At 38.5% G+C, this 25861-nt stretch overlaps 1 protein-coding gene across 3 annotated transcripts in view; it reads right to left on the bottom strand.

Annotated features, from left to right (window-relative positions):
- The window catches only part of tafa5a (TAFA chemokine like family member 5a), a 199054-nt gene that overhangs the window by 18847 nt on the left and 154346 nt on the right, over positions 1-25861 (bottom strand). For all 3 annotated transcript variants that reach the window (XM_021319842.2, XM_036148866.1, XM_036148867.1), the window contains exon 3: positions 7610-7737. In XM_021319842.2, coding sequence (XP_021175517.2) covers positions 7610-7737 — 128 coding nt within the window. The remainder of the gene's footprint in view (positions 1-7609; positions 7738-25861) is intronic.

The following is a 25861-nucleotide window of genomic DNA, read 5'->3' as shown; positions in this document are numbered from 1 at the left end:
GTAGTGGGTGAGGAAATCAAATCAGATTACATTTGCACCTCAAGGGCTGTGTTAAAAACGGCGAGGCAGGCCACAATGAATGATGAATAAGTGACTAGGTTCGGTTTAAAAACCTAACAGCGGCTTCTTTGTCCACCCTGGCACAAACATAATACATTGTAATTATTTTTCCATTCTTTATACAGTGTATTGTTGTTTTTTAGGGAGGTATTGTACAAAATGTATTGAAAGTGCAATTTGTACTTGTTATCCATTTGCTGATGGTTGGATATAGGAGGGATTGAGCATTTAATAATCTGAACAGTGAAAAAAATGATTCCTTCAATGATGTGAACAGTAGGGTTGGTGAATTATTTGGTCTAAACACTGCTAAGGTCAGTAATGGGGTGGTAAACTGGTAAAAAAAGGTATACACAAACAGAGTGCTGGAACAATGTTACACCAACTACTGTTTCTACTGTTACTACAAAAAGTAAACCTGGGTACCAGGTATTGCACGGCTCTATACATACCTAAATGACAAGTGCACTGCTACTGGATTTTAATGTAAAGTACAATAACACTGTTTCTTCAGGATCTAAGCCAGGCCGATAAATCAAAATGTTACAGAGGCCAGAATTTACGACAATAACCAATGTCATTTTGCCCATGTCGGTATTTTCGTAATTTAAAAAGAGAAAGAAAAGGTCGTTTTTATAGGTAAATGTAGGCTATGCTCCTGTCCCTTTAAGACGCTGCACTACATGTACAGTAAGGAGTTACGTGACTCTACCCCATCCAGTCGGAAACAAGTAGCGAAAGAGATGGGGAGGTTGAGGAAATGTAGGAACTTTCAAATGTTTAAGCGGCGGTAGAGTTGGTCGAGGAGGAAGAGGAGCAGCTGTTAAGTGCATTGCGGCCACATCTGATCTTTGGTTATGTCGCATGAGGAACCCGTACATTAGTCTGACTCTACATTATATCAATGACAAATGGAGACTGCGCACCAGAGTGCTAGAGACTGCATATTTTCCAGCCGATACCAGGGAGATGTCAGACAAGGTTTAAGCTCTCTGTATGGGACATCAAGGAAGAGGCCCTTGTCGGTATTACTGGCACAAACATAGTTAAAGCTGGTGAGCTCAATATGCGAGTGCAGTGTTTTGGGCAAAGGCTTCACTTGGCAATCGGTAAGTGTTCACATCTTAATGGGGTTACCTATGTATAAAGGTGCGGCCGCTCCGTAGCGTAATTACTATCACTTAATCTTTAACCTATATGCCCTTTTAGGGGAATGTATATTTGGGGTTTGCATCTATTAAGATAATTTTACTGTGATGGTCCAGGTGAGTTATACCTTCAGTATGACAGTCTGTGAAGTAGCCCGTAGGGTGGGGTTTAGGGGGGATCAAGTAGTACCATGTTATTAGATAAAAAATTATTTATATAACATTACATCCCCAAACCCTTCCCTTTATGTTGATTGGGTTTTATGTTTTGTTTTAGTATTATGAAAAGAATACATTTTGTAAGGTTGAGGAAAAAATTATGGCTTATGGTTATGTACCCTATGTTTTCTAGAGCCAAGAAGTGCTCCAGAAGAAAAAAAAAAAATAATGGCAAAATTGATTTTTGTATTTTTTTTAAAAATTAATAACTCCTTTAAAGTATCAGGAACTGGTGGAGTTTATATGCTCCCTCCAAAGCATGCGTAAGTTTTTTTTTTTTTTTCCTGGGTTCTGTGGGTTTTCTCCAACAATCCAAAATGTTAACTATAGATTCTAAATTGGCCTTGGAGTGATCATCTTTTACATATTAATAGAAATATGATTACTTTAAAAATATAATTGAATTAAAAATATTTTAAAATATGATTGCTGTTCACATAACTGTGTATTTACTTAACCATGTGTTTGCTGCTGCTCAGCTGTGGATGTTTTACTAAATAAATCCTGATGCTGTACAGGTTTTTTTTTTTTTACTTTTATATATACACTGCCTGAATCCACACTGTGTACATCTAATTTTATCATAAAGACATCACTCTGATCCACACATTGAACAAGGTGAATAAAGTGATTCAAGCTGTGTGATAATCAGGAAATGATTTCAGTGCAACAGAAAAAAAAGATATTAGAGGTTAGACTAAAAACAATATTTATTTTATTTATATCCCGTTTTGTAGTTAGGCTGAAATCATCTGCAGTTTTGCGCAAGTATTAGAGATTTGCAATGTGAAAACAAAGCAGGTCTCCTCTCTGCTCTCTTTGCTCCGATTGCATGCAGGGCTTTCAGGACGAGGCAGCAGCCTGTGCCTGTGAGACAGCGCTGAGGAAAAAGGGAAGGTCTCACATCAGTTGCCTGTGACTGTGAGACAAAGCTGAGGGAATAGGCCTTAGGCCACAAGCCAAAACGCCCTGGTCTGTTATTCAGGTATGCTCCTTATCCTTCAAGTGTTGCTGAAGTTTTCATCTAACAGTTTGTTGACCCTCTTCATGCACCTTGGAATTTGGTGAAGTCGTGCCAGGAACTTTTGGATCTCTGGAATATGGAGACCTCACACAGCTCTAGCCGCTGTCATGAGACAGTAACGGTAGACAGATTGCTGCTTTCATGTGAAGTTGCTGAATCGACAAAAACACAGAGAAAAGCCACAAGATTTCTTTCTAATCGTTTTTTGAATAAAAGTTTCTAGGGGAGTCTGAAAAGTCCCCAAATATAGCGAGAGAATTGCTAAGTTGTCAAACTGGACTGTGGTGTCTAGATTTCAGTGACGTGCTGTAGGGTTCATAGCTGGTGAGGCACTGACGTCATCAGTCAGATTTACAAATGCAGAAGAACTCCCAGACAATGATGTCATCACCCTGTTAGATTCTGATAAGTTAATTCACAACATCAGAGTTAAAATGAAACACATCTGTGAATGAATGTTTTAAGGAATACCTATTAAAGCCACTTTCACACCTGCAACCTTACCCAGTACTTTACCAGATCAGCGTTATGTATGAATAAAGTTGATATGATTTACTGGGTGGAACTGACCCGGCAATTTACCAGGTCAAAAACTTGTATCATAATACAATACATAATCATAATTGAATGGGGTCGCTCTAGTATGAATAAAGCCGTTACATTCCTTGGTAAGTCATGCATTTGTGTGATTACGTAAAACTTCATGAGGGTACTGATTGAAATATTACACAACAACAAGGTTTCCCTTTTAAAGAAGCCATTGCATCTTCCATTGTAGACTATCTTTTATACAAAAAGCTGCATTGCCTTTGCTGGATTTCCAAAATGCTGAATAATGTTGGATGACTCTAAATGTTTGTTTTATGTTTGCCTTTATTAAAGGGCCCAAAACTACCATATTTAATTAATCAAAAATAACAAACTCGGACAACTCTATGGTTGTTATAGGTGATGTTCTCATCTTTTTGTTATTGTTGCTATATCTGTTATTTTGAGCTTTTCTATTTAGTAGATGGCCAGTTATTTGGAGGATAAAGTTTAAACTGGGTTATAAATTATGTACTCGATGGGTGTTGCCTTTTTGCACCTGCCGTCATTTAGTGCAGCCACTGAAAGTAACCTCATTCAAAACACCAGTCAGCCAAGAGCCAGGCATACATCAATCTTCGCATGTTTCATCTGGAGCTGGCCTTGGAGAAATCCATACTGTGTTTCTTTTATTGATAGGCTTAACTGTGTGCTCTTCAAAGCAGGGTCAGACCAAGATAAATGCATCACGGGGGGAAACGGCAGAAGTACAGGCAGGTGAGTGATAAAAAGAGATGGGGGAGGAGGAATAAAATCAAAAGGAGTCAAGTGGAGAGAAAACAAGTATGCAAGGTAAGCTATGCATGTTATTTTTATCCTGAAACCCATAAAACAATAGCTGTGGAGTGAGATTCTGTAGGTTAAGGGAGGACACGCGCATATATTTAATAAACTCATATACAGCTTTGTGAAGAAGAGGTCAGCAGTGTCGTTCTGAACAATAGTCTCCTTCTGTTCAACAGAGAAAACGCCACTTCATAGCACAATGACCAATAAACACACACACACACACACACACACACACACACACACACACACACACACACACACACACACACATCCTTGTTTAATGTACATAGTGAAGATCATGTCTTGACATCTATAAACTTCCAATCATCTTGAAGCCTTTCTATGGCCTAAGCTTGACCCTAACTTTAACCTTAATGGGTTTATATCTAACTCTACGTAAAACTAAATGACACCTTAGTCCTAAACCTAACCCCTAGCCCATAAAAAAGCGAGGAACTTAAAAAAGTCCTCATTTTACATCAAAAGTCCTCACTTTACCAGTAAAATGAGCAAAAAATGTTTTCGCTCAGCTGCAAGTACAATAACACACATACACAAACAAAACCTCCTGACATTTGTCCAGAATAGCTCTTTATGGGGTTATAGGGCTGAGTCAAATTAACTTGGCTTAGTCAAATGCCCCATGGGACAAGTCTGTTTGTCAGCTCTGATGATTCTTCGGCGAAACACCTGACGGACAGGTCGGACATGCTCAGTGGACTGTGCACAGCCGGGAGTCATTCCTAAACAAGACGGCTGTGGCTTTGCTTCAGATATGAAAGGCCTTAGAGAAGGGGCTATTCTTCCAAAGTTCAAGCGAGGAAAAGTGAGGAGTCAATTGTTTTTGTTTTTAAGAGGGATTCACCCTCGAGTAAAAGGTCAACATGAAGTTTATGTAATTTTTTTTTAAAGAAAGCAGACATTGTACATTTTGTGCTCACAACACCGTTTTGGCGTAGAAACTCCAGGAGCACCACCCATTACCAGGTCGTTCAGGTGATGTTCTTATATAACTAAAGTTGGCAAGCTATGAGTACAAAGCTGCTGACAGCAGGCTGTTTACCAAAACAAATGAAAAGTGAGCAATCTAACATCATCTCGTTAGGTACAGAGCAATTATTGGTATCAAGCTATTACAAGTTTTTACAAAATTGCAAATTCAAACTGTGACAAGTTTCCCTTGTACATTGATAAGTTTCCTATGGTTTGAAGTACTTTTAAAGAGATGCCAGATGCCAGACTGCATGAAGTGCCTCTCACTAATATCAAGGTGAAGATAATTGAGTAAATGAAGTTTGAAAGAACATTGTTAAAGGGCTGTGCAGTGGTGCAGTTGTAAGCATTGTTAACTGGCAATAAGAAAGTCCTGAGTTCCAATCACGGATGCGTATGTGTTCTCCCTATGCATCTGTGGATTCTCCCACCGGTATTCTATTTCTGTGTTGCCCTCTTACAGACCGACATATCCATTGACCAGTCTAGATAGGCAACAATTCAACAGCCAAATCCCGGGAACACGGAGGCCAAATGACGGGGTACTGTTGCTCTGAGCTCCCCCTTCAAGCTGCGCAGTGCTGCAACCACGCCACGCTCTGTTGCCTAGTTGAATAATAAATAGTCAAGCAACAAAACAACAAACCAGGTTAAAAAGAAAAAAAAAAGGCTTTAGCAGCAAATACTATTGAAGGTTTAGCCAGTTTTCTGGGGGGAAACCTGGTTGTTGGTTTTCTGATTTAAATTAATGCACGTAAATTGGACTAAACGTTTTATTTTTTTGTGAATAATGAGATTGTTGGAAAACAGGGTCATGGTTAATATATCATGAGAATCTCACTCCTTGTCATTTAACCTTATGTTTCCCAAAATATGTAACGTTATTTAACAAAGACAACGGGAAAATGGGAATCTCGTACCAGCCTATTATTATCTATGTAATATTCTGATGTATATATTTGATATAACCAGTCCTGAGACTCCTTGAAAGTGAGAGCTCCTTAAGCACACATTTACAGTCCCCACCACATACACACATGCATGCACAGACACACAGCCACTGGCACAGATGAGTGCGCCTAGCTGTCCAGCCATTTGACTAGCTGTCACCAAGTTTAAAGTAGCCAATGAAGCAAGCAAGCAATACCTGTCACTTTCTGCATATTGTCAGCATAAGCAGCTGAGAGCTACACTGACTGACACCTCGAAGCGGGATGTGAAGTGCACATGTAGGGCAAAGCTTGCAGGGCCTCTTTCTGCTGTAAAGCGTGGATACATGTCATGAATATGCAAAGCCCAGAACCCCTTCTTGTGGAGCAATCAGTGCGACGCACACATGCAACTGATCCATTTGAGCCCAGTTGTGACCATATTTGCATTCTCCACACCATATATACACAGACACTAACTTGTGTATGCAGAAGGTCACATGTAATAAAAGGGATCTACACCAATATATTTTACCAATAAATGTGAGCGCTATGTTTTAGCTTTGATAATTAATCACGTCGTAGGCATTATGTGATGGTTGTTACTGGTCTCCACAGGCAGGCTCATTTTCAGGTTTGTGTCCTTGCTCACAAATGCAATTTATATCCATGTACAGGTTTTAGTGCACTTCTGCATTTGACATTTTAATGCTTCTGTGTTTATGTACATGTTTGCACGCAGGAATATGTTTGTGCATGTCAGCAGGAAGACATAAACACTGATGATTACTCAATCATGACATATGCCTTAATGATGCCCCACTGACAATCGCATAAAAGGCCACAGTTTTTTTGTGGAATCTCATTTGCACAGATTCTAAATTGCCACAGTGCGGACTGACAGAGGAGTGACATTTTTGCCTTTACAGCAATGACAGTGAACAATGAGAGGATAGGATGCAAATTGTTAGAGGGTAAAAAGGAAAAGATGGAATGAGACGAAGAGGAGTAGCCTCAGCCGAGTGCATATAAGGTGTGGATGAATGAATGGGCGGAATTTTAACCAACACAAGCTGGAGCTCCCCATCTGCTACCATCATTACCATTAAGAGTCTCTAATTCAAACTAATTACTGCTGATGAGAAAGTAAACAAAGCACATAGAGTTGACAGAGATGGCAGGAATGAACGATTTTCCCAAAGACAGATTTTTTTTCTTTTGTTGCGAGTGTTGTTCAAAGATCTAAGCTCTCAAAGGCAAATCAGGTCACAAGTGACAGCTATAGGGGTTCACATAATTTTCTATAAGCCAATCACTATTGCATGCAAACAACATCTAACTGATGAATATACTGGTGCATATTCAGAAATATGTGTGGCTGTGCACTCACTACTTGCTTGGGATTCCTTTTGCATGAATTACTGCCTAAATGCAGCATAGCATGGAGTCAATCAACCTTGTGGCTTTGCTATGGTAATTTCAAGTGTATTGTTGGGTCTAGTGGTTTTTATCTTCCTCTTGACAATACTTTATAGTTTCTTTATGGGGCTTCGGTCAACGCAGTTAACTAGCCAATCAAACACAATGATACCATTGTTTTGAAATCAGGTATCGGGGCATTTGGCAGTCTGGGCTGGTGCCAAATAATGCTGAAAATAGTCATGATTTATCTTTGAAAAAAAATACCAAACAGTACTTTTTGTCAAAAAAAACAACAACTATTCAAACATTATATCATTTAAGAAAAAAATGCAGAAATTGTATAATTTGAACTGACATTAAAATTGATTTGTTTTTGCTGCAACTGATTTGTGCGTGGTCTATGTAGCCCTAAGAGCTCAAAGGGAGCCTGAACTCACCGTGGTGGTTTTGACTCGGCCTCCCGGCTGTGTACAAGTCCATCCAGATTTATTGACTAACAGGTCACAGCCTTCATCCTCCAAACATGGAACCATTTCACACCACTGCCTTTTTCGAACAATTCCAGCTGCAGAGGAGACAGAGGAAGAAAGGTTAAAGAGGTAGAGGAAAAAAAAGAAATATGGACAAATAGAAAGAAATGACAGGCAGAAGTCTACACAAAGATGTAGCAATTAGGATAAAGAGGATGAACTAAGGAGTGAAGGAGGAAGACTGATGAAAATAATTGGAATAATGATGGAAAAGTGGAGAAGAATGGAAAAACATGCAAACAAGAAGGAAGGAAATGAATGGAGGCTAAGTGGATGGGTTGTGAGTAAGAAATGAGATGAAGAGCAACGAGGCAAAGAGTAAAGTGGAAATTGAGGAGTACAGGGAATGACAGCAAAATAAATAGGAAAATAGTCAGAGAAAAAAAAATAACAAGGAGAGAACCAAGTTCACTCAGGTAAATAAAATCAACTATCACCAATTGTATTTATGATAGCTTACAGTGTTCGTCTTCTTCAAAATTTTAAACAGAAGCAAATATTTCCGAGGCTAATGAAAAATGCACTAAGAAAAATCAAACACCCACAATGATGTATGAAAGTTTTACATTATTTTTGATAACAGAATTATCCTGTCTGTATCCATCACCGTCTTGGATCAGACCAATAACAATGGTGTCATCTGCAAACTCCAGGTGTCTCATAGATGGGTCTGCTGAGGTCTAGTCATTTGCGTACAGAGCGAAGAGGAGTGGGGAGAGAACCCTTCCCCGCTGGTCAGTCAGGAAGCTGGTGATCCACTGGCGGGTAGAAGCTGGCACTGTGAGCTGGATAAGCTTCTGGCAGAGGTTGATAGAGTTGAAGGCCAAGCTGAAGTCCACAAAAAGGCTCCTGGTGTAGCTTACTTCCCAGTGGGTCAAGATGGTGCACTAGCAAGTTTAGTTTCAGGTGGACTGCATCATCTGCTGTCCATTTTGTAGCCTGTAGGGAATCCAACAGGGGGTCTTTGATCTTCTTCAGACACGTCAACATCAGTCGATGAAAGGATTTAATGACCACAGACGTCAGGGCTACAGAAACACCATGATGGAGTGTTTCTTGGGGACTGGGATGATAGTGGAGTATTTAAAGAATTAGGAAACCTCACACAGCTCCAGAGATTTGTTGAAGATCTGAGTGAAGATGGAGGCCAGTTGGTCAGCACAAGCTCTCAAGCACGATGAGGAGACATTGCCAGATCCTGGAACTTTACTAGACTTCTGATGCATAATATAAATTTTAAAGCCAGGTAGGGGGTATGAGGGTCCACAGGGAACTGTTATTATCAGAGTCAGATGTGGGTGAGTTGGTGGGAGGTGTGAATAGCTGCTTTTTAAACCTGCAGTAGAATGTGTTAAGTTTGCCTGCCAGACGAAGACTCGGCTCAGGGCGGGATGGGCTCCTGTTGGTAGTGAGGTTTCTTAAAGCATTCCAAACAGGGTTGTTAGCTGAGAAGCTGCTTTTCTAGCTTCTTGCTGTAACTTCTCTTAGCTGCTTCAATCACATTGGTCAGTTTGTTTCTGGCCTGCAGGGCTTTACAGGGCCGGTCTTCACTGCTGTATGCCTCTTCTTTGGTCTAATGCAGCTTCCTCAGATGTGAAGTGAACCATGGTTTATTGTTGTTGTATGTGCAAAAGGCCTTGATATGCACACACAGCCTCGCAAAAACAGATTTATGAAGTGACAGTTCCAGCAAGCTCATTCTTGTCAGTGGATGGAGCTTCAAATACACTCCAATCTGTGCAGTCAAAGCAGGCCTGTAACATCTGCTTTAACTCATCAGTCTACTTCCTAATAGTACTAATTAGAGACTTAGAAAGGTTTTCAGTTTTTGCCTATAAGCTGAAGTGACGTGAAGCAGACAGTGATCAGAGAGCTGGATGGGGAACTATACAGTATGGATCTTTTTTTAAGTTGTGTTAGTGATTCAGAATGATTTTCTCCTTTTTGTAACACATAACCTGTATTTCAGAAGTTAATTGAAGAGGTTTGCAATGATAAAATTCTCAAGAACAATGATGAGAGAGCCTGTTTTTTTTCCACGTCTGTTATCAGCCCAGTGAGCTGTTTTTCCTGCCTCTGCTGTGCAGGCTAGTGGTGGAATGAAAACACCAGCCAAAACAAGCGAGGAGAACTCCCTCAGTAAATAATAAGGTTTACAGTCTATAAAAATACTAGACTACATATCTTCAGTAACAGTACACAAACCTTTGTTCATGTAAAAGCCGATCGCGTCTTCTCTCTTTTTTTTTTCCAGAGAGCTCCACGCTGTGGTTCGCACAAAACAGCTGTATGTCTAACATGTGTAGTGCAGGGTTTGCTTACCGAACCAGGTTTCGGTGAAATAGAGGGCAGCATATCAGCAAAAGTCTCGAGATTTTAGAGATGAAAAGCAGAAGTTGGTCCATTTTGTTAACAAATGAATGGGCATTAACCAGGTGACTTTAAAGGCAAGGGTGTGCAGAGCCACCTATTTATCTCATCTGCATAAAACCCATAGAGAGCCACTATGCCAACAACCAAGATCTCAGTAAAGTTGGGGTGAATTAAAATGGATAAATAAATACTTAAAGAAGAGTGTCTCATGTTTAGGAGTTCATCTCAATTGAAATGGATCCCAGAATGGTGGCAGAGACCAGAACAAACACACAAAAACATGCACAGCACAAGCTAGCTAAGTACTGAAGCTTTCAACCTCGGCACCATCTTGAATATTATAGGCTAGGGTCAGAATTTGGCTTAAAAAACATTACAGCATGGATGCATCCTGTCTTGCTTGAACAATTCAAGCTGCCAGTGGTGGTAGAAATGTAATGGCGTGTAAGGGATATTTTCTCTGTGCACTCTTCCTCTACCCCCTTAGTTCAAACTGATTATTGTTTAGATCAGTGTTTTTCAAAGTGCAAGCCATGGGCCCACGAGGGAGTGCTAGGGAAATGAGTTAAAAATGTAAACATAAAAAATATATATATTTTTATCACAATCATAAAATATAATTTAATCATTTGTTAGAGCATTATAAAATATAACTTTTATTAATATATCATATTCAGATGACAATCTCAGCGGATTTAAAACTGAACTCTGAGGCTCTTCCCCTTTCTAACTATGTAAGAAAAGACTATCCCATCTTGTCTCACAGGACACTAAAATTAATTCTCCCTTTTGTAACAACCTACTAGCGTAAATCTGGCTTTTCCACTTTAATGGTATTCAAAACAAAACAGTCATATCTGTATGACTACAGTGTACCCAACTACTTCCAGAAGGATAAATCATGTCACAAAGCTCAAATGATCTCAAACTCATATTATCAAATTTGTGATAATGACATTGAGTTCCATGTACTTCAATAGCCTCCTAAGTGACCGTATCTCAATCATTTTGAACACCTGTGGGATTACATAGAATTAGACATTCACAATGCGGGTGGACAGACGAAAAAGCTGCAGCAGCTGTGTGATAAATCGATATCAATATAGACCAAAATGCCTCCTATAGGTTATTAAATATATGGCAATAGAGACAGTGTACACCTTACACAAGGTTGCCAGTCCATCAAAGGACAAGATGACTCCAGGCCAGGATTTTAACCCAGGACTTTCATGAAGCTAGACTACAGTGCTAACCGCAATACCATGCAGCTCAGGTTTCCTCCATAATTGAAAATGTATTAATTTCAACAATTTTCTCAAAATAACATATTGAACTTGAACTCCCATAGGTTAGTTGTGACAGTAAATTGATTTGCATTTCACTAATAAATGTACTAACACACTTTTTTTTTTTGAAAAAACATAAAGTGAGTTGTAAATGCATTGTTCTTTATGTCCGTGCATTCACACCCGGAAGAATGCTTCTGTTTTACATTTATGAGAAAGAAAAACCTGCATAATATCAACATTTATCAGCCCAAAGAAGGTTGACTTTCAACAAACACCTAGAGATTTATGAGGCTGTAATTTATACAAATCTGTGACCTTTTCAGAGTTCTGGGGAAAGCATTTTATTTATTGCCTAAGCATTAGTAAACACTTGCTTCACACAGGACTAACGGAGAACTTAAGTTCAGCGGTCAAACACAGTGAGAAAATATGTAAATGAATATTTCTTACAAAGAAATATTCTCACATTCAAAATCCTCCAGAAAAACAATTATTCAACAGCTATGCTTTGAACCTTCTTTTGTATGTTTGGTGAATGTTTGCAGGGAACCACTGATTTCTGAAGGCATAAAATGGCAATGGAAAAAGTGTCGCATTTTGTGCCCCTCTTCATATCCAATAAAACTTTCAGAATTGCTGCACCGCAATGCTCTTTTGACTGCCTCCGTCTATTGTTGCAGTCTGGAGATTACCGTGAGTTTGGGTCCTAAGCCTTTATTCTGCAGACCATTGTCTCACTACAGGCAGTGTGTATGAAATGAAAAGATAACACTCAATAAGACTGTATTAAACCTGAAATCATCTCTACTTTGTCAAAGTCTGTAAAGATATCAACAGGAAATAAGGAAAAATGTCTGCTTCAGTCACAACAAAAGGCTTGGGGTACATTAGACAACACATTCTTTTGTCTTTTAAGAGTGAATAAGCCACTTCATTTCAAAAGTTTGAAAAAAAAAAAGCCCTCCATTATTTAGAGTGGCTTGATAAGTGAACATTATTAAATGTAGCACAAAAACTATTTCTACCTGCTACATAAATGAAAGGCAAAAGCTGGAAGGGCTGGAATGATTTCTATTACATTCTTCAAAATGGGAACGGCAAGAGAAAATGCCATTCAAATTAGGCACAAGTGTGTTGATCTTTAGTCAGGATATGGTCACAGGAAAATATCTACTTGCCAGGACTGACTAAACTATTCACCCATATCTTCATTTAGAAAAATGACTTTAAACAACTTCATAAGTGATAAACAAGGGCGGAAGAGGCAAGAAGGCAGTGAAGAGTGAACTCTTGGCATCACCAAGTTATCAAAATTCCTTTAAGACTTTAATACAAATCTTTAACGGGGGTACCAATAATTGTATCAGTATCCACATTCTTTACTCACCTAGTCCTGTTCTTGGTGGCAGAGGGTCAGGAGCCCTTCGCATTGTGCTACAAAGTCTGTTGCACAGTCAGCACAGGAAACAAGCAACTATGCACACGCAAATGTGAATCTAAGGACCTTACATGTATGTTTCTGGACTGAAAAAAATCAATGCATGTGTGATCATTCAGACTGCAGACAGTTGAACGTGCCATATGAACCAAAACTTAAGCTGGAGACCTTTTCAATCATTCGTAACGCACCAGTTAACCGCCTGCTGAATGGAAAAGGCTTATTTTCAGTTTGAACTCCCTGACCAGGGATTGGAAATGTCAAAAATCACCTCTTTGTTTGTTCAACCAACACACCACACCTAAACACCAACAGGTTATGCTAACAGACTAGTGTAGAAAGAAAAAGATTTGAACAAGGAGACTGCTGTCGAACAATGCTAACTGTGCTAACCGCTCATCCAAAATCAAAAAGACAAGTCTAAAATGCTAATTATGTCCCGATTTTGTCTTTGTCTAAAAACAGTGGCAGAGTCTTGTTTAACAGTATCCCCTCTCTTCTAGACAGCTGGATATTGCCTCTGCCAATGTAAACTCAATCCAACTTTATTTATCACACACTTTAAAACAGTAAGAAGATGACAGAAGTACTTTACTGTTAAAATAAGTTTTATACAAACCAAAAATGTAACAGTTCTCAGCACAGAATAAAAACACATAAAACACAATACAGAAGTCACAGGCCTATATTAAAAGGTTAAAGTTGTAGAAAACCTTAGATTGGAAACAGAAAAAAAAATAACTCTGATTGGTGCATATATCCTAATCACATTAAAGTTCCTTAGATACTGCGTTTTTAACCGTTGTAAAAACTATACAGAGTAAAAACCTTTGTCCTCCTAAAATCCTAAAAGAACTACCAATACTACAGAAAACACATTTTGTAACTTTATCTAAAACAGTAAATAAGGTCAGTCGAGTAGACTATGAAGAACTCATTGTGTCCAAATAGTACACTTTGCTGATTGTTTATAAGCTAAAATCAAAGAGATATGAAAACATCAGGAAGTGAGACAGGGATTTGACAGTAGGAGCTAGATTGCTGAATGTGGTCAACAATGTAAAGCAAACCACAATTTAAAAGAAACACTCTTAAAGAATATTCAAAAGTCTTTAAATACCCTCTCCAGTTCACTGGCAATTACATAGAAAGAATACTACTGTGTTTGTGAGCGGCTGAAAAAACGCCCCATGATGAATGTCAAAGGATCACGAGTTCACACTAGAACATTGCCTCTATTACAACAAATAACCTTCAGACCAACCTTTTAACAGAACAAATGGTGGTAAGACAAAGTATGAAAATAATTCCTCATAAGTTCTGCACATTAAGGCTTCCCACAGAGGTTTCATTGTAAACAAACATGATCATTTTTGCTCTACAAAAACTCAACAGGGTTCGTGAAAATTATGGCTGCCGGGCAAAAACCCATTAGAGAAAGTGAATTCAAGGGTCATTATGTACTGTATGTGGTATAATGAGCTTCTTTTTGGGATAATAAGAAAGTTTCTAAAGAAAACATATTTGACTACAGCCTTGTGTATATAGGATGGGATAACTATTTCATACAAACACAAAAGACATTAAGTAATAGGCAAAGACACAATACTATAAAACAACTACACCTCCATTTTTGCCGCCATCCATCCACTTTGCATCCATCCATTTTCTCACAAATTCTTTTATTCATCCATTCATCTTCTAAGAGACCTTGAATTTAGTTGTTTTCTTATTTAAAACACGACCATTGTAGACTCTTATAGCAAATGCATTTTACTTAAAAAAAAAAAAAAAACTAAAACATGGTAGAGAAGTCTAGAAAAATTTTGGGCTTCTGATACAAAGTAAATGTAGGAGTATTCAATCCATTACCCAACAATCGAAACATTGTGGCATCCGTGCAGCCCTACTCAGACATGGCCTCTCATCTAAATTGCGAGGCTATGGAAGTACTGTAGATGCTACTGTATCATATGGGAATGCTTTCCTTCAGCAGGGGAAGGGCAGCTGGTCATAGAATCATAGCCCAATCTGTTGTTCTATCACATATGAAATGAAGAAAATACACTCCACTTAATGGCGTTAATGTGACTACATTTGAAGACATTCAAAAGGTATACCAAGGTACTGTTTGGTCTGGACTGAATTATGCGGCATGTATCTTTCATACTATGTCATCGTGCTGGCTTTCTTGTATTGTATAGGGGAATAGTCCTCACATAACTACCTATAAATTTACTCTAAGGGCACCTTCAACACCTTTTGTGCAAATCATTAGCTAGAGTGAAACTCAAAGCTATTACCTCTTCACAATAAACAATATGTATATAGCCATCAATCTGTTAAATATGCACACCCTCTCAGAAACTACTTGGCTGAATAAGACATGTATCATGAGCATTCTGTGAGCAGGGCAAGGAAGGAGCTTTAAACTGACACCAACATGAAGCATTATTATTGTCGAGAGTGTTTTGCTGACATGCTACTTGAGGTTGAATTACTTGGCATGAGTGCTACTGTTTCTTGCCTCAAAGCTAGCTGTACACAAACAACCAAAAAGCCTTTGCTGCACTAAAGGCACGATGGCATCCACACACACACCTTACTTACAGATAATCCTCTGTTTAGCAGAGTAACATGCAAGACATTCTTGTGCTTTATACATAGAACACATTCTGCCTTATAAAAAATTCTGCCCAATCAAATTGTAAACTACAGATTACTATTCTGTCAGAATCCGTTTTTTTCATTATACATAGCCTCTTTGGGATGCTATATGTTTCATGCAAAGTGCCTATAATCTGAGGCAATCCTTAGTTCTCATCTGACGTCACCTATCCGGGAACTCTGTTGCTAACTGCCATGTTCGTAAGCAGAATTGCCTTGGAAATGGCTGAGTAAGTTTGACTACAGAGAAGTAATTATTTTATTTCTTATAAACTTTTCAATGGTTATTTAATGCGGAGTGAAAGGATGGTCCAGCTGTGCAGACGGTTCGGCAAGGCACCGTTTTCACTACATCCCCAAAAATCAGAAAACCTGAAGGACTACAAACGGAGGACTTGAGTGCTGAATGTCGGCGAGTATACTATACTATAGTATAGTGTATTGTGTAGACACTCTTTGTCATCCCTAAGTCATAACTATGTCATAGTAAGATATGGTAGGCAGTTTGGATGCATCGTCTGATGCTTTTCCATTCTCTGTCTCATACGGGTTGATCCCGAGTTTGATATTGTCCTCTTGCACATTGGTCAAGTGCATCGATATATCTTCTTATTTATCTGCAAGCCATGATGATCATTGTTGTGTCGTGCTGCCTAGCGCTGCACTTGCCTACCAACATGGCAGTTTAGGGGCGTGGCTCACTTCCGTTTCAGATGTGCGCGAATTATGTATAGTTACAAATCTGGTCCCTATGGGTAGCAAATCGACAGAAAAATAGGGCCCATATGGGACCCTCCATGGGGTTCATAATGCCCTAGGTTTGATTTTATGAACCCATATAGGTCCTTGCACTGAAACTAGGGAGCTAAGGAGTCTGCCCTGTAACCGGCAGGTTGCCGAACCCCCACTCTGACCATCTCAGTCGTTGTGTACTTGGGGAAGACACTTCACCCACTTGCCTGCTGAGGTGGTCAGAGGACCCAATGGCACCGATTGAGTGGCTTACCACTGTCTTATATCTGTGTGTGAATGTGTGAGTGACTGAATGTAGTGTAACGGGCTTTGGGGTCCACAGGGCTTGATGAAGCACTATGCAAGTGCAGGTCATTTAACATTTACAAATTAAATAAATGACAGAGGAAACTAGGAGCAAAATTCATATCAGTGAAGTTCAAATCTATATTTGCTTTCACCACTGCCCCCATGATTTCAAATGTAAAACTTCTAAATATGGAAGGGGCACGCATATTTATTTCAGACAACTGGCCTTACATTGTCAGTAGCTGAGGTATACCGTGGTAACATGGCATTTTGCAGGTTTTAAAAGTGATTATAAAGAGACTAGCTGCTTCTTTCGGATAGTAGTCTGCGTGACACTCAAGCCTAATCATTTGTCTTCAGACATAAAGCTGATCCAAAATAATCGTTTACCATTTCACAAGTGAATTCTTTGTTTGATTTGGATATTATGCAAGCAGTAACATATACGCTTAAGTTGATATAAAAAATATGCATAACCGACAGAAATGAAAACAACATTTGATGTAAATATGGGTCTATGACTTACATTATTTCAGCAAATGTAAGTGCTGTCTAAGACAGAGGATGAAAAGCATGCCTGTATAAATGGAAAAAGGAAGGAAGAGTGCACAAGAGAATGCTAGAAGACATACTGAAAATACATCACTGAGGTAAAAGGGGAAAAAAAAACTTGTCAGGTGTAATAACCCAAGGTCTGACAGGGTTTCCAAGAGTTTTTTTTTTCTTCTTTCATTTGGTTATTTAATCTGTTGCTGTGAATTCATATTATGAACGCTGTCAGGAAGGTCACTTATTCATTTCACAAACGGGTTTTGTTTCACTTCTGAATTTCCATCTAGCAGGGGTGACCCTCAGCTGATGAAGAAGTATAGCAATGCCTGGTAAACATCAGTAATGAGGGAATGAGTGCTGTGTGTTCAGGCAGTATTGTCTGCATGTACACTACAAATGCCATTTTTGACAGCGAGCCCTACAAACCGACTCCATCAGCAGCGACAGCTGAGAGATAAGTTATCATGGGCGCGTCGGATAAGATTTAATAAGGAGACCGGCGCAGACATTTCAAGTCGACACAATGTAATTCCAGTTGCTTTGAGGACTGATTAATGGAGATTTGACCTGCTGGTATTGTAGCGTTTTGACAATAACAGCCCCAACTTACAGCTGCTGAAATCAAAAATTTCTCATTAACAGAAGGTCAGGGGGCTGTCTGTAATGAATTGTTCCAGAGATTAAAGTCAGCTGTCTAACATCTTCGCTTTACATCTCTATGAAGTGAACATTTGTAAAATGGATGTGGTTACAGCTTGATTTGGTGGTTAGCGAGAGAACAAATATGTCCTAATTATGCAGCTTTCAGCTACTGTTTTTGGTAACCATGCATTCATTTGAAAGAAATGGGACTTCATCTAGGAAATATTACTTACTAAATGCCTTATTGGCTATAATCTAGGTATAACATAAACACATACGACATGGTAAAAGCCCATCTGCCACATCTGGACATGGGCTATTTAGCACTGCTGAGGTAAATCAAGGCGTTTAACAGTTTTGCTTCCTTAATTGCAAACATTTTACCTCCAACTGTTCTATAAATTAAAGTCTACTTTAATGAAATGCCAGGAAAAGTGTGGGAGCAACCCAAATTTTCTCCGACTGCACTGAGCGTAGATTAACCCAGAAAACAGCACCCTACCATCCAGTCTGCACACTACCAATCAGCTGGCTGAAAAACAACCACTACACGGTGAAAGCACATGTCGAAGCCCTAGCAGTTAATATCAATACTTTTGCTTCTCTAAAAAGATCAAAAGGAATAATATCCTATGCAATATTCAGATTAGTTGTAAACGACAAAAATCACTGATTATTTATTCCAGTTTTCTGTTTCAAAACGTTTCTAAACATCTTTTTTAAATCCCTCTTCTGAAGTTTAAAGTAATTTAAATGAAATGTCATAAAGTGCCAGAGGCTCTTTAGTTTTCTCCAGCTGTTTGAGGTTTAAAGTCTATATGTCTAAACAATATAAAAATAAATACATGTGAAAAATATAATTTTAGCGTATTGCCCTTTAAACAAAAAAGACTCCGGTTAGACATTTGCACATGAAGAGGAGAGGAAGAAGAGGAAGACAGAGAAAGAAAAAAAGATCTGAACATATAGGTCTGTCTGACTGTTAGGCTGCGGTACTAACCACAGAGTTGATTAAAAAAAAGAACATTGTGAGAGAGATGTAATCTTTATTTTGGTCTTCAAACTACTGCAAACCTTTCTCTGTGCTTTCTCCTCCCCCGCCTGATCGATCACTACACAAATCTTCACCTTATGAACCTCAATATGAGCTGAAAAGTTTGCCACCGCTACTAAGACTGGATCCAGAGAAGATGCACCATAAAAGTACTCTAATGAATAAAACAAAACGTTCAGAGCGGAGTCAGATGACTTTAAAGGTTCAAACGGTCTTATTTTCTTTACATGTTCTAAATGCAAATAATTATACTGTACATGCAGTGGTGGAAAACTGAAAAACTGGTTTCTCTGATATAGGTATTTCTCGAATATATCTTTACAAAAATAAAATGTAGCTATGAAACTCTTTTAACATTTTCTTTTAATTTAACGTTTGTTGATGTTGCTCCCAACTTTATAGCCAACACAGCAATCAAAAAAGCATCTGCTCAGATCCTCTGAAAATTAAATTTCCAAGGAAGTGTAAAGACTGGGCATGCTTATTTTGCTAACAGTTGACTAGTCCAATAACACAGATTTACCACATAAGCAATCAGCAGAAGCAGAGGCGAGCCTTATCTGTCACATTTGGTCTCGCATCACTAACTAAACTCATCTCCCAGGAGCATCTTGGCTCTCGGTGACACTATCTGTTTCCATTTGACCATATTACTGCTACGCTGCTGGTGTGAGGGCACTGGCTTATGTTGAAACGGATTAGATTCAGGGGAGATATCAAATAAATACATCCCGTATATGCGGGCCTAGTGTAGGCAAGCATGGACATGTAGAAACACACACACACACACACACACACACACCCAGGGCCGAAGCTTCTGCATGCATGGTGTAAACGAATGTACCAGCCGTGGATTCATCAGCGTGCGATAAGAGCAGAGAGGGGGAGAACATTATCAAGCCCTTCTTGGGGCATTTATCTTGCCTCCAAATGGTTGATAACAGTCGCACATGTCAACAGCAAGCATCCTGGCCTAATAAATTCCATCTAATGCCATGACAAGCTTGAGATGGCAGGGGAAAGACAGACGTAAAAGGATTACGAAGGATAGTGGGCAAAAAAAAAAAAAAAAAAAGCAAGATGCTGAGATAGCTGATGCAGGTCAGTAAGCACCGAGACGAAAACAGAGTTTGTAGATGGGTTTGGAGATGATTACCCAAACAGGCAGATGCTTGGGATTCCGGTCACCTCATCAAAATGAGCGTTTTAAAAAAAAATCTTTTAACACATTTGAATTACACATGCCTAAATACAGCTAAATTGTAAATACATCCACTTATTAAAAAAAACTGTAAGACGTTGTAGTTCACCTGAGACAAATAAACAAAACTTTATTTCAAGTTGTCACATAACATTTAGCATATTTTCACGTTGAACCTTGTTTCCAAGTTGTGAGCAACTCTTTGTCCGCGGTTGTTCACGGCACTGAAGGTTGGTGTTAAGACTGTGTCATATAAATGAGTACATGTCTCTGAGTGATTTTAGCTTCAAAATACCTTAGCGTCATGTTAAACATGTAGGCCCCTCAGTAGTAATAACTATTGAGTAAAAAGCGGTAATACCCTAAAACCCTGAAGTTCAGCAAATTCCACATCCTTATTTTTGTGACGATAGAATAGAAAAGGATTATTTCAGACATCGATCCCAGACAGACGTTTGGTTTAAATATAGCATTTTGAATGCAGGACTCTAAAGAGAACAAGGTAAAATCAAATAACCAAGGTGGAAATTTACTCCAGAAAAAGGTCCTGGCATGGAGTAGTACTTCTTCTGGCACTATTGGGTGGGCTTTGTGGAAGGAGACTGCTAAGCATTTTAAATCGGTTGAATATTTTCACCGATATCCGTCTGTCATATCAATTCGAACTCATCCAAAGCTTAAATTTTGCATTACCTTTAGGAGATTTTTATCTATTAGAGGCTGCTTTCTTCCATTCATGGAAGAACAGAGGCCAACCCTTCCATTCCAAGCCACATTTTAGGGTTTTAAAGTGTTTATGTTGTGAAGCACAAATAAAACCTATCACAACCAACCTTAACAGATCTCACCTTAAGAAATGAGGCACGTTGCTAACTGTGTGAGCATTCTGAGACGTCACGCAGGCTTCAGTTCTTAAATTTCTGTTAATATTGCAAGCTGTTTAAGACACTGAAGCGATTATAATAATGTTTCAGCGTGTAACTGCTGTGAAAGAAGCGCAGCAGTTACACACCAACAGTTTACATGGATTGGTTTTGGAAGTAGAAAACCACACGACAACTAACCAGGGTAAAATAAAAAAACGTTTCACATAGATAGGAACCTGGAGGAAACAGTGCCATGTAATGAAGTCAAAACATACCTCAAGACTTTCTTGGGAAAGAAACGGACCCGTGATGCATCCTCCACCATACATAAAAAAAAAAAAATACGATGGTGATCAACTTAAGAAAGTTTGAATAAATAAAACTGGAGCTACATTTATTTAAAGGTATTGAAACCCTAACTGAACAGCTGGCCCATTCTGTTAACCAAAACAGATATGTTTCTCAACTAAATAAAGGTACTCGTATCAAAGGTTTGATTTTTCAGTTTGAGTTTATGCCGCTGCAACAAAAGGCACAGTCAATACAAGGTTTTTTCACAGGAGTGGAAAAACAAAAACTGGGCTCTCACAAGTCGTTTAGCCTTTTAAATTAACAGTGTTTTCTTTTACAAAGCAGCGCGGTAAATATGCACCCCCCCCCACACACACACACACACACACACACTTTATGTCTGCCCATGAAGCACTCCCAATTTTCAGTGTTACTTATCAACCAATTTAAGATCACTCCGTGCAGCACTTGATTTAGCCTGGCGGGAAGCACACAGCAGCGTTTGCGCTGCGGATACCAGGAACACACCCACACCTATGTGGAGAGTAATCTCTTTGCAGACATGTCAGGCAACAAAGTCAAACAAAAGCCGGCTTCAAGAAAAGGCCCAACCGAGTGCCGTTAAGGCTGTGAGATTTGCTTTAATCACCAAAATCCCCTCCTATGTCTCCATTTACAGTGGATCCATTATCTGGATAATTAACCGCACTATCTGACCTGCTGTGGTAGGCAGACATTCCCTAAAAACTGAGGGAAGCCTTGCAGGAATTAGGAGGATGTTTTGCAGTGTGTAAGAGGAAAAACCCAATGCAAAGAAATAAATCCCAGTGCTTTGTAATTAGCCACCATCTCTCCACACGCTCACAGCTGAGCTCCTCCTGGCTAATTTTCTCCTCCTCTCTCATCTGTCCCTTCTTCAATACCATTATTTTCTTTTTTCTTTTCTTTTTCTTAGACCTTTATGTCCGCCTCCTATTTATGCTCTCTTTCCCTTCCTGTACCGTGCTTTTTCTCTCTCTCTCTCTCTCTTCACCTCTCCGTGGCTCTTCCTTTCCAGTCTACTGCCTTGCCTGATTTTCATAAGATTATTCCACCCGTTTGGCTGCCTTGATGAGTATCTCCACGCTAAAATCTGTCAAGCCCCCTATTTTTTTTTTAAAAAAAGCCTGCATTTTCTTTTTCTCTTCCCTTTTTTTTGATGAAGTGAATGTGTGTCTCAAATAGCTCCTTTACACTCATGAAACTTCAAGAGGCAGAAATAATGAGATAGCATGCTGACTGACATTTCCAGACCTTGGCCCCGTGTCTCTGTGCATGCATGTGTGCGCCTGTGTGGGTGTACTTTGTTGTGTGTGTGTGTGTGTGTGTGCACATGCAACACAGAGCCACCTAGTACTGCTTTAAGCACCACGAATGCAACATTTATAATACAAACAATAATACCAACAAACAAACGAAAAACGTGACATGCTATTAAAAGCTTTGATTATTATTCAGATGAAACAGAGTTTTTAATTTTAAAATTTTATAGGAAAAAACTGGAAAAAAGGTTCAATATCATTTTTTCTGTTGCTCAAAAATCCCAAGACAGTGATAATTACTTCCTTTGAGTTGTTTCATTAGCTTAACGAAGGCAGAGCTACCTGACAAATGGGTCTTTTGGACTTGAATACTATGAAATTTAGGGTGGGAAGTTAGAATTAAAATGAGGGTAAACCATCTCCAAAAAATATCCCCCAAAATATAGAATTGAATGTTCTCTTATTATTTCTTCTTTAATTGCACTGTATTTAGCTAAATCCGTTGAAAAGACAAGCAATCCCACACCATAATGCTGCCAAAACCATATTTCTTGGCTGACTTGGTGATGTTTCATACGAGCTTTCACAACCATTGATTAAAGCGTTTTTTTGTTGCTGTTTTTTTTTTTTTTTTAGGATCAGCTATAGTCTGATGCAGAAGGTTGCTCATAGATCATATTTAGTGACGGCAGACTGAATTGACAGGCCCTAACAGGGGTCTGACCGCGATCACTGGGAATCAGGTTTAACATGAAAGTTCATACAAGAAAATGTATGCATTCAGTGTGATTTGAGCCCTTTTTATATTATTTGTCTACACATTTCAGTAAAATACACAAAAATGAATTATAATGTATGATGTTTTTGACTTACAGCTCAAAGTGTGAATTTGGACTGGAACCAAAGCCACATGGTTACAAAATGTGGATCCAAAATGCACAGGGGAGCTTTGGGAGCTAACTAGAGTCCTAATACTGAGACTACTGAAGCTATTGAGAGTTGCTTTTGTTTGTTAGTTTGCTTTTGTGTTCCATGAATACTTATGCAGAATCAATCCATTATCCACAGCAGCAGTTTGCACCCACCAACCTCTCCTCCAGCAGTTCAGAAAACAGAAAAATGAAGTGGCGGTTGTGAAATGTATGAAATATGCTAGCACAATTTTCCAAAAGAAAATACCCCCCAATTTTTACTGCAGAAGACTTAAACCTTGTCATTAAAATGTTAAACCTACTACAAGAAAAGTTTAAAAAGAGCAATTTAAATCCCAAAGGTGGCATTCCCTACTATTCATGAAGGTGTGTAGCCTGATGTGGGTCTTTAATGGTATTTGGAGAATTCATAAAATAAAAGCATGATTCCATCCAAATGTTTACTCTAACATTAGATTAATATTTGTATCACAGATACTGATGCTGGGAAAGTTGTGAAATTGTTTTGGAACACTGAAAAACTGCCCATTTTATAGGTCACATCTTACAAAAAAAAAAAAAAAGAAGCAAAGAAAAATGTAAAAGGTTTTAATTTTCTGTTACTAAAGCTAAATAGGAACATTTCATCATGCAGCCGTCTGTTGGGCTGTTTATTCACTCTGTTATTTTAGTGTTTAAAGACATTTTATATATATATTTTTTTTACCAATTAGCAAGACTGGCAGAGGCAGAAAACCGCTAGCCAAACTGCTAATAAGACATGAAATCCGCCTCCAAGCTAACAGATGAGCTAATATGCTAATTTGTTCTAAGAGGAGAGCCACTAAGAAGTTCAAGGTTTTAGCCAGGAAACTTTCTCATAAAGAAATGTTAAGCGACCAAATGTTTTATGCATGCAAATGAACCAAGAGCTCATGATGTGTACATTAGCGAGCTTTAACAGAGTTTTTGACAGAATTTGTTAGCCCTTCGAGAGAGCAATAAATGTTGGTTCAATAAAAATGAAAAAAAAGCTTTCTTGAAGAATCAAAAAAAAAAAAAAAAAACCCCGGAATAAATAAAAAAAAAAAAGTTTTCTATTGAGTATTGTTTGTATGGCAGTGGTTAAGCATACTATGTTTTCAAAATTGTATTACCACACTTAGATGCAAGTGTTACTGTTGAAAAATATGCACATGTTAGTCAGACTTCTATTTTTCCGTACGCATTTGATTTAGATATCAGTATTTTAGGTTTGCCAAGGCTAATTCTTTTATGTATTTTTTATTGTTTGAAGTAACCAAGACCGCACAATGGAAAAAATTACAACTTTAATTAGGTTTTCTGTTACCCATCTTGCATTGTTCACTTTGCCATAATAAAAGAAAACAGCCCTCTCTTTACTGTGTTTAGCATATTTCATCTGGGTATTAAAAAATATGTGGGCCATACAAATATTTTTAACTATTGTTTATGACCAATACCATTTTAAGTATTTTTATAACAATTTAGAAGGTGCATGATTTTTACTGCTTCATGTATAAATCTGATCTTTCCTTATCAGGCTGTACAATGGACTTTGCAGACTATGACCTCATTAGCTGGACAGAGTTGATGGGAAGATAGATGGAGTTAAATACAGGCAAATCTTTACCACTTTACAGTAAGGCTTCCCTTATAGATAGCTAATAAATAGTTTATACATACATTATTAATTAATTTGTAAACACTTTATAACTATGCATAAGTGTTTATTATGCATGAATTAAAGGTGTACAGGAGACAAAACTGACTGGTTTGTGCTTAAAAGGTAGTAACTTAGTAGATGTTTAATATAAGCAACACCAGATGAAATATATAGTTGAACAGATTTGTCTCTTGCTCACCTTTATTTATTGCATAATACACATTTATGAATGAGTTATAAAGTGTTTAGAGGGTAATTAACATATCTATAACCTGTTTAGTACCCATCTCTAAGGGGAGCCTTACTGTAAAGTGGTATTGGTGAATCCTGCAAAATCATGACTGGGACCAAAGCCAAAAAACAATACAATGGTTTATATCAAAACAAATGTATATGTTAGAATTACCCTGAATGGCGTATGAATACCCTAGCAAAGCACTGTGTGCAACACATATTCTAATCTGTACATAGATTTGTGCAGTCTACTGAAAATCAAGAATAGTGTGCATCACATGTCATTTATTCTTGCCTTTTTTTATCTACGTACATAAACTCATTCTAATTCCGTCAAACAAAATGTGATTCAAACAAAATTCAGAAACAATCAAAACTTAACACTTTAGGTTATATATTTCCTGTTACTTAGAATCAGTAAATCCTTTTGCTATTTCCTTCGACCCCAAGTGTCTGAAGTCCAGCTGTCACACGGCTGCTTCCAGCTACAGCCTTCTTTCCCTACCCTACTATTTATGCTAGGTGCCACTGTGGTGCATAACTGCCAGGTTGTGGGACATGCCATTGCTTGGGGCTTGTTTTTTTCTTCTTCTCTGCAGCATGCAAACGCAC

This window comes from Fundulus heteroclitus, chromosome 17, assembly GCF_011125445.2.
Source record: "Fundulus heteroclitus isolate FHET01 chromosome 17, MU-UCD_Fhet_4.1, whole genome shotgun sequence".
NCBI lineage: Eukaryota > Metazoa > Chordata > Actinopteri > Cyprinodontiformes > Fundulidae > Fundulus > Fundulus heteroclitus.
The sequence above is the reverse complement of the archived record's forward strand: the minus strand, read 5'-3'. Positions and strand labels throughout refer to the sequence as shown.